The 13,965-nt window shown below is 40.3% G+C and overlaps 2 protein-coding genes across 2 annotated transcripts; both read right to left on the reverse strand.

Moving 5' to 3' along the window:
- Window positions 1–636: 636 nt before the first annotated feature.
- LOC126824070 (innexin unc-7) lies at window positions 637–3,130 on the reverse strand. Its single transcript, XM_050553248.1, has 2 exons — window positions 3,064–3,130; window positions 637–1,893 (listed from the first exon to the last, which is right to left on the reverse strand). The coding sequence occupies exon 2, from the start codon at window positions 1,869–1,871 to the stop codon at window positions 729–731; it is 1,143 nt and encodes a 380-aa protein (XP_050409205.1). The 5' UTR covers window positions 1,872–1,893; window positions 3,064–3,130; the 3' UTR covers window positions 637–728.
- Window positions 3,131–6,980: 3,850 nt separating this feature from the next.
- LOC126824505 (uncharacterized) lies at window positions 6,981–7,543 on the reverse strand. The gene has a single exon (XM_050553738.2). The coding sequence runs from the start codon at window positions 7,541–7,543 to the stop codon at window positions 7,046–7,048; it is 498 nt and encodes a 165-aa protein (XP_050409695.1). The 3' UTR covers window positions 6,981–7,045.
- Between the last annotated feature and the right edge of the window lie 6,422 nt (window positions 7,544–13,965).

Here is a 13,965-nt window from a genome sequence, read left to right on the forward strand (position 1 = left end):
TTCACCAACCCGTCTTCATTAACCCATTCTGAATAGACATGCCAATTCATTAATCTAGTCTGTGTAAACACGTGGTATTTTGGATCCCATGCCAATTCATTAACCCATTCTGTATAGACACGTGGTATTCTACATCCCATGCCAATTCATTAACCCATTCCATATAGACACGTGGTATTCTGAATCCCATGCCAATTCATTAACCCATTCTGTATAGACACGTGGAATTCTGAATCCCATGCCAATTCATTAATCCATTCTGTATAGACACGTGGGCTTCTGAATCCCATGCCAATTTATTAATCCAGACTGTGTAAACACGTGAGATCCGGAATCCCATGCCAATTCGCTAGCCCATTCTGTTTAGACACATGGTATTCTGAATACTATGCCAATTCACAAACCCATTCTGTGTAGACACGTGGGATGCTGAATCCCATGCCTCCTATGCATTGCATTCCCCCCCCCCCCCCGATCAAAAAAAAAGAAGTTTTAGCTGACGGTATTCCTTATTGGCAGACGATGCAATTCTGGACTGTCAATCTGAATCGAGGAAATTTCAGATCTGCACTTCAATCAAATTCTAGTGTCTAAAATGTTTATATTATAGCAATTTAACAAAAACAAACACGCTGCTTTACAGATTATAAATCTTTATTTAATTATGCCCATCAAGACTTCAGCGAAGTATCGTTGACATTCTGTAAAATCCAATTGGGTGACCGCGGCTACGGTAGATCAGACTTTTCTGTCCTACTATCGTCCTTTAGTGGTGAGGTGCTAGTATCAGCCTCTGCGTTTATGCCAATATTCGTCATGGGTATACTGGTCAATGCATTATCTCCTGCGTGAAAACCCGATTGAGAGTTATACCCCTTTGGTCCGTGGTTCAGGCTCGACTGTTCGGATTCGACTAAAATGGCGGCCACTTTTCGAGCCATGGTAAGACCAGAACTATTCTCAATGTCCAACAACATCAACAAAGAATCATCGACAGAAAAGCCTCTTCGATTTAATTCTTTTTCAGGAATAATTCCACGGAATCGAAGCCTGACCAATGGCGTGAAAAGAAGTGATGCTAATTGAGCGACGAAAACAATGCCAGTGACAAAACCAGTTCCAAATATCCAATACCAAAGAATGTGAATAAATTGTTCGTATAAATAGTTTACGGGCATGTTGCATTGCATGGTGAAATGTTTCACGTTTGAAAGTTGACGTATCTGATAATCGCAAAGTACCATTTTTGGGAAAATTTCAGTAGTGATAGTTGTTGTTATATTTTCCGTATCCGTGACCTCGTGCACGGAATCTTGGAAATAACGCGAGACAAAAATAAACTGGACGAGAACATTAAGACAGATTAAAAGTTTGACAATAATGAAGGATAGAGTTCTAATGAATGAGCTTTGATTCTGAGATTCTCTGATGATCTGAGCGAGTTGTTCAGCATTTTCTGTATTACTCGCTTGGCTGTCGTTATCGCTAATTGTGCTGGTCGAATTTCTTAAAAGTGAATCAAACAGCAACTTGACAGCACGTGGTATCTGGAATCCCAACATCATACATATTAGAACGACTGGAATCCATGTATGGAATGTTGGGATAGATGTTGGCCCATATTCATCGTGTGGTACGGTTGGGTCATCTCCTGGAAGGTAGGTCACGTCTTGTTCCCAGCATATCGTGTGTGTGTATTTTGCCATTTGAGTAGTAAAGTGAACAGGAGTCCAGCAGCTGATCAACGACCCCAGTACAAAATATCTCAGCACACCAACCAGGGAGACAAACAGTAGTAAAATTAAACTCGTCCAATAAAAGTTTAGTTTGTCACTGAAGTCATAATACGAAGATGCTGGACTTGCGGCCATCGTTAAGGTCACTGGAGAGAGTCTGAAAATAAAAGGAAATAAAATAAATGGTTTCGATTGCCCATGAATCGCCTGTCTAACCCCGTGGATTTTCTTTTCTGTTCCAGCTCCCATCTCGCGATCTTATTATACTGGTTGAGCCTTATAGTCCCGAAATGACCTAGCGTGGTTTCAATCCCCGGTTGTACGTGACAAGGAGTAGGGGCGCCTGTCCAGCCTCGTGGGTTTTCTCCGGGTCCTCCGGTTTCCCCCCACTGCTAAAGACCCCTACGCGCAAGCGAATTATTGAAATAAAATTAAACCATGTTCTAGTCCCGAAATGACCTAGTTTGTGTCGAGTGGACGTTAAACCCCATTTCTCTCTCTCTCTCTCTCTCTCTCTCTCTGTCCAAAAATCTGCCAGCTTGAATATTCCCGGGAAAACAAGGAGCGCGTGACCTGCACAGTCAAGTGACTAAATGCTACTCTCTGATTGGCTAAACAACAGTAAAACAAATTTTTGATCGTGTCGTGCGAGTGTCCACACAAGCACGATGGGTTACGACTGCATCAAACTGCATCCGACTACGTCTGGGCATGCTCAGACAGGCCGACGGGCCAAGACGCGACAGAAATCGATTGAATCTTGGTCGTGGGACTGTCAACATTGCACTGATTATCTGAGACAAGACTTTGCGTTGGGTAGAGTCTGGGCAAGTCGTGGCGGTGTGGGCCGGACTTTACATGCATGCCAATGTGTACACGGGACGTCGGGTTTTCGTCCCATTCGAACGACTAGACAGCTGTCCTTGTCAGGTCCTCCATCCTGCACCACTGACAAGGGGCAACCAAGCCGAAAAATACGGATGAACTTTCTCGGCCAACGCTGGGAGCTATCTCCAGATTAGGCCAAACAAAACATAGAGTGCGAGAGAGAAATGGGGTTTAACGTCCACTGGACATAAACTATATAGACAAAATCGGGACTAACACATGGTTCAATTTCATTTCAATAATTAGCTGACGCGTAGAGGTATTTAGCAGTGGGGGGGGGGCAGGAGGTCCCGGAGAAAGCCCACGAGGTTGGACAGGCGACTCTAATCCTTGTCACGTACAACCAGGGAATCAAACCGGCCAGTTAACTCAATGACAGTCAACAAAATTAAGATAAAGAATACATAGATATATTTATATATATAATTTAAAAACTTACCAAAGAAAAATAAGTTTGACTGCTACTCAGAAATAATCTAGCCTGACTGACATTTACTTCACAATCACATATGTTAAAATATTTGTTAATTGTCCGGTAATGTGGTACTTGTAAAGATCAAAACAATTATCACTAATTATCATATCAAGGTTAGGGTTAGTCTATTTATTAGAAGAGGTCGAGGGATTAAAACTATAAAATATTTCCTCGGAATAAAGTGCGTAGACGCTTTTCTGTTATAATTAGCCCGGTTGATGCAAGAAAGTAGAAGGTTTACACCTTTTTTTAGTTAATTTTCATAAGACCATCGTGATTGAAACTAAAAGTTAAAATCGGTGGGATAATAAATAAGAGTTGTCTCCCTTACACGTATTTACTACTTTATTGAAAATTTGGAGAAAACTTGGAAATGAAATGAAATGGGGTTTAACGTCCTATTGTTCTCCCCCGACTTGGCTAATAAGGAGGGCATAAGCCATACAGTGCGCTATGAGGGAAGTTTTGCTCGGACAGCGGCGCTACGACCTACTAATATCCAACTGCCAAGGGATCTTTTATGTGCACGCAAATGTTTACACGGGATCTCGGTTTTTAGTAACATCCGAACGACTATACGTTATTACTTCCCAGACCCTCGGTCCTGCATCACTGACATGGAGGAACCACACCGGCAAATCTGGATGAAATTTCTCGGCCAACGCAGGGATCGAACACGGGACCTCAAGGTTAGTGAGTCAGCGTCTTACTCACTAATCCACCGTGACTCCCGAGGAATCTTGGAGTCATCATATAACTTTCTTGAAAAAATAAAGGGTTCACCAGTGGTCAGCAAACCACACACATGGCGATTGAAATGGGACTGTATAGAGACTATTCTACACTTTTTAATGTTTGAATTTTATGGCACGAAAATGCACAGGACCCCCACTATACCCAACAACACGATATACCCCCCCCCCCTACACACACACCCTTAAAATGACAAGACATTTCTCACAACGGCCAATTAAAGATACAATCTGCAAAATTTAGATGACGAGCTGGATATTCTCGAGGAAAATGAATACATTGACATTTTCAGACATATTACTTTATTTTGTTCAACGTTAGGATAGTTTGGAGGCTCAGTGCGTGGGGCGGTTCAGGTCCATCAAATGGGCACAAAACCAGACCCAACTTTTCTAGAGTAAAGTTTTGCGTAGAATACGATGCCAAGTGGTAATCAGTTCGCCGTTGGGGCGTTTTCGAGATATTTGGGGTGAAAGGTCAAATGGGTTCATTTGCAATGAAAGTGAATGCGCAGTCATTCTCGTATCGTGAAAATAAGCTGAAAATGATCGAAAGTAATCACACTTTCAATAAAAATGTAAACTTGCTAAATTCACCTTCGTTCTTTGTGACCCCAGAGGTCAAAAGGTCACATTTTCCGTTTTAGCACTAGGAAGAATTAAAGTAATAAATGGCAACGTAAAATATAAAAACTAAAGCCAAACCTGTTCTAATTAATAATAGGAACATTTAAAATTTATCTTTAGGTGGTCTTAGCACCGAACTTTTATTTTGGAACGTCGAAAATGATCTTGCATAACAGAACCAAAACGCTTCGGAACCTGTTTCAAAAATACGTAAAAACTGTTAAATCAAAATCTCTCCGCATTAGTTTTACAACGAATGCTATACATAATGATACTAGTTGTCTGAAAAAAAACAATTGAATAGTTTCATGGCTGGACTCCAGCCTGCAGGCTTTAGTCCAACACTGAATCTATTCAATTGTAATTCAGATAACTAGTATCATTATGTATAACAAACTTTGTGAAAATAAGTCGGAGCAGAACAATTAAACCAAATTGCATCTCAGTTCAATTCGTATTAAAGGAACCAAACTGTCGTAGATTCAGACAATTGTAATGGGGCAATAATTATCATATGAAAGTTTTGGTTTCATTTCAGACTAGCTCTATCGACAGTGGAACACAAAAGCGGTTACAACTCACTTTATCTACAAACTTAAAATATTCACGGACTGTCATACCACAAAACATATCAATATATCAAATCCAACGAAATCATCAATTTTATTTTTGACTCAAGTCAAAAAGTATATATTCATTTTAACACGACACACTGGAGGGTTGAGTTCTCTTACAGGGTTACACCTGGTTTCATTAACCCTCAGGGGGTTGGATGGCTGAATGGTTAGCGTGCGCGCGCTGTATCATAAAGTCTGTCATTGAGTCGACTGGCGTGGTTTCGAATCCCCGGTTGTATGTGGCAAGGAGTAGGGTCGCCTGTCCAACCTCGTGGGTTTTCTCCGGGGCCTCCGGTTTCCTCCCACTGCTAAAGACCCCTACGCGCAAACGAATTATGTAAATAAAATTAAACCATATGTTAGTCCCGAAATGACCTAGTTTGTGTCGAGTGGACGTTAAACCCCATTTCTCTCTCTCTCTCTCATTTACCCTCGTTGGCGGGGGTGGGGGTGGGGGGTGGGGGGTGGGGATTCACGTTTTTGGTCATTTCAAATTTCGAATTTAACTACTGATTTTAATCAATTATGCACGGCATTTGTTTAATTCACTCGAATCAATTAAATACATAATTATACACACAGAGAGAGGGAGAGAGGGAGAGAGAGAGAGAGAGAGAGAGAGAGAGAGGGGGGTAACGTCCACTCGAAACAAACTAGGTCATATCGGGACTAACACATGGCTCAATTTTATTTCAATAATTCGCTTGCGCGTAGGGGTCTTTAGCTGTGGGAGGAAAATGGAGGACCCAGAGAAAACACACGAGGTTGGACAGGCAACCCTACTCCTTGTCACGCACAACCACTCGACACAAACTAAATCATTTTGGGACTAACAGACGGTTCAATTATATTTCAATAACTCACGAGGGTTAGGGTTAGTGGATAAAAATATACTCTCAATACAGACCTTTGGCAAGGAAATTTTTTCCTATGATCCGTATCAAGTACCGCTGTCGTCACGTGATACGTTGCGTCAATGTAGTTTTAGAGTTTTGGCAGATTTTCGCGCCTCGTACGTATGAGTAGCTGAGCTGAGCTTAGTTCTGTTACAACATGATGGCAATTATCTACCAAGATCAGTACTAGTTAAGTGCCTATAGCCGGAGGGAGTTAAGTCGCTCGACAATCGCTGAACTATTAAACAAATTTAATATCGAATCTTATTGAATTCGACAGCAATGTTTGGTTTCACCAATGTATCATTTATACTCCTTTACCATAGAATCATATCATTTTCAAATTTACATGGTCCCACCTCCCGAAATTTAGCACGTAGATCAACCAGAATGCAGAAAGACACGCGGGAAAAATATGAAAATTCCGAGAAAAACTCATGACAAATAATGATCAAATTCCAGTCTTTATCATGGTTAAAATCACATCAAATATACATCCTCGTGTTCTAGGATACACATAGATTCATAAAAACGCTATGGTACAATATTTCTAAAAGTAGCAAAATATACGGTAAAAATACGACGATGTTATACGGACCATTTCCGTATGAAAGCTGTTCGATACGTGCTGCCGTATCCGTGTGCCTTAAAATCACGTATGAGAAATACACACACATTGATGACGTCACACGCAAAGTTGTTTCGGATACGCGATACGGACCAGGAATTTGCGTTTGCCAAAAGTCTCTACTATCTACAGTTCGATGTACGTAACACGTGTAGCTCAGAACTAGTCTATGGCGCATTTAGTTTATAACCCGGTCGTATCCATGGTGATGTACAATTATAAACCTAACATGTCTGGGCGGAAATATTCGTATAAACGACAATAATATCAGTAGATGCCAGAATTATTGTTGTGAGGCTTGCACAAACATCATCCGATAAGAAATGACGTTAACAAGGCCTCCCATAAACATCATGCTGTAAGAAATGACGCCATCATGGACTAACATACATTGTGCACTATACAACCGTGGCGATACCGGTAAGATTATGTTGGATTCTGGGTAACAGTAGTAGTTTCTGTAGTTGCTGTAGTTGGCGTTGTTGTTTCTGAAGTTGGTGTTGTTGTTTCTGTATTTGATGTAAACGTTGTAGAAGCTGGTGTTGTTGCAGAAGTTGCTGTAGTTGGTGTTGTTGAAGTGGTTGCTGTAGTTGGTGATGTGGATTCTGAAGTTGATGTTGTTGTAGTTGGTGATGTTGTGGTAGTTGGTGATGTTGTATTGGTTGGTGATGTCGTAGTTGGTGATGTTGTATTGGTTGGTGATGTCGTAGTTGGTGATGGTGTATTGGTTGGTGATGTCGTAGTTGGTGATGTTGTATTGGTTGGTGTTGTCGTAGTTGATGATGTTGTATTGGTTGGTGTTGTCGTAGTTGGTGATGTTGTATTGGTTGGTGTTATCGTAGTTGGTGATGTTGTATTGGTTGGTGTTGTCGTAGTTTGTGATGTTGTATTGGTTGGTGTTGTAGTAGTTGGCGATGTTGTCATAGTTGGTGATGTTGCATTGGTTGGTGCTGTTGTATTGGTTGGTGGTGATGTCGTAGATGGTTTAGTAGTAGTAGTAGTTGTCGTAGTTGGTGTTGCTGTTGTAGTTGGTGCTATAGTAGTTGAATTGCCTGGTTGCTCATCCACAACTCGTATCCATGCCTCCCACGCATACCGAAAGTACAACATAGTATCTTTTATAACCCCGCCACTGATCAAGAAGCAATGTTTAGTATGATAATTGAATCCCGCACAAACTTTATCTTCAGTACAGTAGAGAGCACAATCAACCCGATTCATCACCGGAACATACCGTATTTTATAGGGAAGAAAATATACCAAAATCATGTAATTCGTCTTGTATCTCTTAAAAGCAGTCTGCTTTTCATTATCTGTGGATTCTGAAACGATATGATTTATAATGATTAAATACCGATATTAACCGATTGACACGACTTATGAATCAAATGAAGATAGTTGTTTGTTATATTTATTAATTTTACTAGATGTATATATATATATATATCAAGGCACTAAGATAAATATACTGCTAACTATACTATTAAAAAAAGTAGGGGATATTTGATTTTTAAGTGTTATTAAAGTCACCTAATGAAACTGACGAAGAAACAAATGACAAAATGAAATGAAGTTCACATTCATCGATTTATTCCAAATGATCGTTAGACTAAGTAAGGCACAGACTGACCATTATAAGGGTAAAATGATACCCGGGGTCAAACAGCAAAGTTACCACAGCATCACAACCAAGTCAGTAACGGGTAAATCCTCCTCTGTTTGCCAAACAAGCATTGATCCGACGTGGCATACTCCTAATGAGACGTCTAAGGTCATTTTAGTCCAGATTGTCCCATTCCTGTTGCAACGCAGCAGCAAGTTCTTGGACATTGGCAGGACGTTGTTGACGTTGACGTAACCTCTGTCCAAGCATGTCCCAGAAATGCTCGATGGGGGAGAGGTCGGGACTCAGTGCTGGCCAAGGTAATGTGGTGATGTTCTGTTGTTGGAGGTAACCTGTAACGATCCTGGCCCTGTGACATCTTGCGTTGTCATCCTGGAAGATGAAACGGCGGCCATGACGTCGTGCCAACGGCACAACATGGACTGCCAAGATGTTGTCCCGGTAGTACTGGCCTGTAACACGCCCTGCAACAACATGTAAAGCCGTTCTTCCAGCAACAGTGATGCCTCCCCACACCATAACAGAACCACCCCCAAATCGATCATGTCTGATGACGTTAACGTCTTGGAAGCGCTCGTTTCGACGACGCCACACCCTCCTACGTCTGTCCAAAAAATCAACAGTGAACCTTGACTCATCTGAAAACATCACATTGCTCCAGCGTCGATTATCCCAGTGTTGACGATCCCTACACCAACGACGTCTGGCCTGAATGTGATGATCTCTCAAACAAGGGATCACGCGAGGACGTCGGGCGCGAAGGTGACCCCTATGCAGTCGATTCCGAATCGTCTGGCCACTCACTCTCACACCAGTGTCTGTTTGAAGACGAGCGCTGATCTGATTTGCTGTGATGACACGATTTCTCAAGGCCAAGGTACGGATAAATCGATCCTGGGCTTGAGTTGTCGCCCTTGGTCGACCTGAGCGTGGTCTGTCCTGTACAGATTGTGTATCACGGTATCTGGACCATAGCCTGCTTATGACAGACTGAGAAACATTCATCGTCCGCGCCACAACCGCCTGTGTTGTGCCGATCTGCAGCATGCCAAGGGCACGTAACCTTTCATTTTGGGTAAGCCGACGCATATCAAAATTTGTTTTCTGGTCACTAAAACAATTAAACTGATGTTTCCACCCTGGAATTCAATGCCACAATGACTGTAACATTCAAAGTCAGAGTCGTGCAAATCTTGGGTTGGACCCCCATGATGATCCCAAGCATCACCTGCATTCCATGCGGTAGCTATTGGTGCGTTTGGGCGTCACATGTAACTGGAAATGTTTCTTCTGTTAGGTTCTATAGTGACTTTTTTGTAGTCATTTGCATATTTTAGTATTATGCCCCCAAAATCAAATATCCCCTACTTTTTTTGAATAGTATATATATAATATATATGGTATCAAGGCAATAAGATAAATATACTGCTAACTATATATAATATATATGGTATCCAAGCAATACGTAGATATATATATATAGAGAGAGATAGCGTAACAGCCTTAAAGGATGTGAATATTACTTTATTTAATTAAGAATGGCTACATTACCAGTACCAGCAGCTGAATTATCTGTTCTGTTTGGTGAGTTATATTCATCATCAACTGAATCACCAACTGTTCCATTAACAGATTCTGAATCAGAAGAAGTTACATTGGTATAACCAGCTGATTCTGGATCTGAACTCGTGTCATTTGATGAATGCACAGAATCATCTGCAATTCCGGCATCATTTGTTGAATTTGAGCCTGTACTATTTGAAGACACATCAGCACCTGTAACAACGGCCCCATCATCTTCTGAGGGATCAGAACTAGTCTCGTTTGAAAAACCCTCAGTACTAGTAACAGTTTCGCCATCATTTGGACTAGTCACATTCAAAGGTTTCTCAGTACTATTTTCCGTTCCACTTGATGACACTGAAGCAGTTGTAACAACGGCCCCATCATCTTCTGAGGGATCAGAACTAGTCGCGTTTGAAAAACCCTCCGTACTGGTAACAGTTTCGCCATCATTTGGACTAGTCACATTCAAAGGTTTCTCAGTACTATTTTCTGTTCCACTTGATGACACTAAAACAGCTGTAAAAACGACTCCATCACCTTCTGAGGGATCAGAACTAGTCTCGTTTGAAGGAACAGTTTCGCCATCATTTGAACTAGTCACATTTGAAGGTTTCTCAGTACTATTTACTGTTCCACCTGATGACACTGAAGCAGCAGCAGTCGAAGGGTTCTGAACTGTTCCACTTGTTAAATCGGAACTAGCCTCATTTGAAGGGTTTTCCGTACTCATAACAAAACCACCATCATTTGTAGAAACTGTAGCACTATTATCTGAAATTAACGTTGTTGTAGGCGTATTAGTTGTTGTGGTGGTGGATGTTGTTGTTGGTGATGTTGATACAGGAGTAAAGGTACTACAATCTTTGTCAGCAGCAGTTGTATAACAGGCACACAGGAACTCTGCTGTTATATTAGGGTTGTTAGGATAAGTTATACCACTGTTTTCACCAGTCAAACCAAAACAAACATTACTGTTCAGTAGTGCAGCATTGTAAGTTTTATTCCCAACAATGAAGATGTTGTCATAATTCGCTAGGTTTGTGCCGTCGTAAACCTTAAAGAGAATATTTAGAAAAGAAAAAAATAACGTATTAAAGGCGAAAACTAATGATAATACATCTATTTAAACCTATTGTGTTCCTTGTTGGAATTTTTAAATAAAGTTCGAAACTATTATAACCTTGGACTAAGACTAGTTATTGCTTCCCCGATGATTATATGATAGAATGCTTTATAGTCTGTGGATTTTCCTCCTTTTACTTTGGTATTAATTTATTTTATGATAGATTAATTTACTGCAGTCTGTAACTTTTTGCCATTTTTACTATAGTACATATGCAGGGAATGCACGTGCAAAACGTGTGACATGGGACTGCTTAAAATCGTGAAAAAAGACAAGTGTTGCGTTTGCACGAACAAAGTTCATTACCGAGAACTGATATTGGGTTCAAACCCAGAACTCCACCAAAAGAGACCCATCACAAGTTTCACCTATGTGCCATAAAATAGGAAAGCCCAAGAAAACGTTTACCAGAAATATTTCACAAATTAGGCATTGCGTATTTAATGGCTTTGAGTATATAAATTTGTTTTATGATAGACGAATGTACTGCAGTCTGTGGATTTTTCCCCTTTTTCTGTAATATAAATTTGTTTTATGATAGATTAATTTACTGCAGTCTATGGATTTTCCCCTTTTACTATAATATTAATTTATATTATGATAGACGAATGTACTGCAGTGTGTGGATTTCGTCCATTGACTAAAGCATTAATTTATTTTATAATAGACGAATGTACTGCAGTGTGTGGAATTTTGTCCTTTGACTATAGTATTAATATATTTTATGTTATACGAATGTTCTATAAATGATATGAAATGAAATGGGGTTTAACGTCCTACTGTTCTGCTCCTATACTGGGCTAATGAAGACGGGCATACGCCATAGAGTGTGCTATGAGGGAAATTTTACCCGGGCAGCGGCACTATCGCCTACTCTTATATCGAATTCCAACTGCCAGGGGACCTTTTACGTGCATTCCAATATATACACGGGACCTCGGTTTTTGGTCTCATCCGAAGGACTAGACAGCTGTTCTTGTCAGGCCCTCCGTCCTGCATCACTGACAAGGGGAAACCACGCCGGAACGAATGGTCTGTAGTTTGTTACTTTCCTCTTTTACACTTATACTTTAATATTATTTTTACTTGTATTTTATGACGAATGTAGTTTGCTGTGCACCCTTTACTTTAATACTTACATTTAATGCTGTGAGTTTAGGAGAGAAAGAGAATTCTATCTGCCAGCCACAGGTAATACCTGTCACAGGTACATCTAAACAGACTTCAGCATCAACTTTACCTGCCCACACACTCCTAATATAAACTGTTGTCTCTGATAGAATCTCAGGTATACATAATAGGAAGGGAACTATCACCAGTATACTGAAACTATCATAAAATGAAATGAAATGAAATGGGGTTTAACGTCCTACTGTTCTGCTCCTAACCTGGGATAATGAAGACGGGCATACGCCATACAGTGTGCTATGAGGGAAATTTTGGCCGGGCAGCGGCGCTACGGCCTACTCTTATATCGAATTCCAACTGCCAAGGGATCTATTACGTGCACGCCGATGTGTACACGGGACCTCGGTTTTTCGTCCCATCCGAACGACTAGACAGCTGTCCTTGTCAGGCCCTCCATCCTGCACTACTGACAAGGGGAAATCACGGTCGGAAATCCCAATGAACGTTCTCGACCAATGCAGGGATCGAACACCCGACCTCCAGGCTAGCGAGCCAGCGTCTTACCCACTTAGCCACGTGATCCCCTGAAACTATTATAAAAATATAAACAAATACAATAATACAAGAAGACCAGTATACTGGAACTAACATAAAAATACAGATACAAGTCTCATTAAAAGACAAGAAGACCAATTGGAGAGAGAGAGAGAGAGAGGGAGAGAGAGAAAGAGGGGGGGGGCTTTTAGCAGTGGGAGAGAAAACTGGAAGCGCGACCATTTCAGAATTTGACGATAAAATACATAATCGATACTTAGTCTCGGTTGTTAAGTACCGTTGAGACGATAATTTGGTTAAAACTTCAAACACTTATGACCTCACATATAATAATTTATAATAAATAATTTGACTGGAATTTTCAATATATTCATTTTTCATTATCTATTTTTAAACTATAATAGCAAGAACGTCCAGCTCCATTTGTAATGCATTTTTAATTTCGTTTAGAGCAGCGAATAAAATCTTCCAGATGTTAACTAGTTTATATGTATAATTTTTAATATTAAAGGAGCTAAATCGCTAATATTTGGGACCTAGAAATTGACACAAATGGGTCGCAACGCATATAATAATGTAATATGAATGTACATAAACTGATTTACATTCAATCGTTTCCGTTTTTACTCTAATTTCAAATCAGTTAATTTCGGCGAAATACGCCAGAAGTCTCAACTGAATGGCAACCTCTAGCGTCTGGTTATTCCAGTCTACACCGATAATATTTATTGCGCAAGCTCTCCAGATAAGAATATACTGTCACCGTTTGACATGGCTTGTGGAATATGTCTAGCCTTGTTCTTCGAGTTCCCTGTTACAAATGGCGCTGAAACGCATTATGGTACACGATTCGTTTACCAATGGTAAAATGTTTATTGTGTCTTAAATATTAGATATCAGAAGCCCATCATTTCCCGGTAACATCACAACATCAATGTGGATTCAAATTGACAATTAATTCGTGTTTTGAATTTCCAAGATTTTGGATGATATTGAGTTAGAGACTTAGCTACTTTAAATAAAGTACTTACCAGAACATAGTGATAAATATTATACTGTTTCCCACTGTCCGATAGTCCTAAAGTGATTGGAATGGATTCGGCTACTTGTATTCTTTTAAATATGTCCCCACTGTCAGCAACGAAATTGGCTGCCAAATATTAAACTGTTTCCCCTTGGCCGATAGTCCGAAGGTGATTGGAATGACTTCGGCGCACTGTATTCTTTTAAATATGTCCCGACTGTCAATTCAGAATTTCAGCAACGAGATTGGTGGCCATATATTTATATGATAATTTATCGACATGTTACATGAACTATAAATATTTATTATACAAGTTACAAACAATT

This window comes from Patella vulgata, chromosome 6, assembly GCF_932274485.2.
Source record: "Patella vulgata chromosome 6, xgPatVulg1.2, whole genome shotgun sequence".
Lineage (NCBI taxonomy): Eukaryota > Metazoa > Mollusca > Gastropoda > Patellidae > Patella > Patella vulgata.

What these genes read in the sequence shown, in the direction of transcription:
- LOC126824070 (XM_050553248.1), bottom strand. Translation starts at nt 1,871, where the DNA reads ATGGCCGCAAGTCCAGCATCTTCGTATTATGACTTCAGTGACAAACTA.
- LOC126824505 (XM_050553738.2), bottom strand. Translation starts at nt 7,543, where the DNA reads ATGACAACATCGCCAACTACTACAACACCAACCAATACAACATCACAA.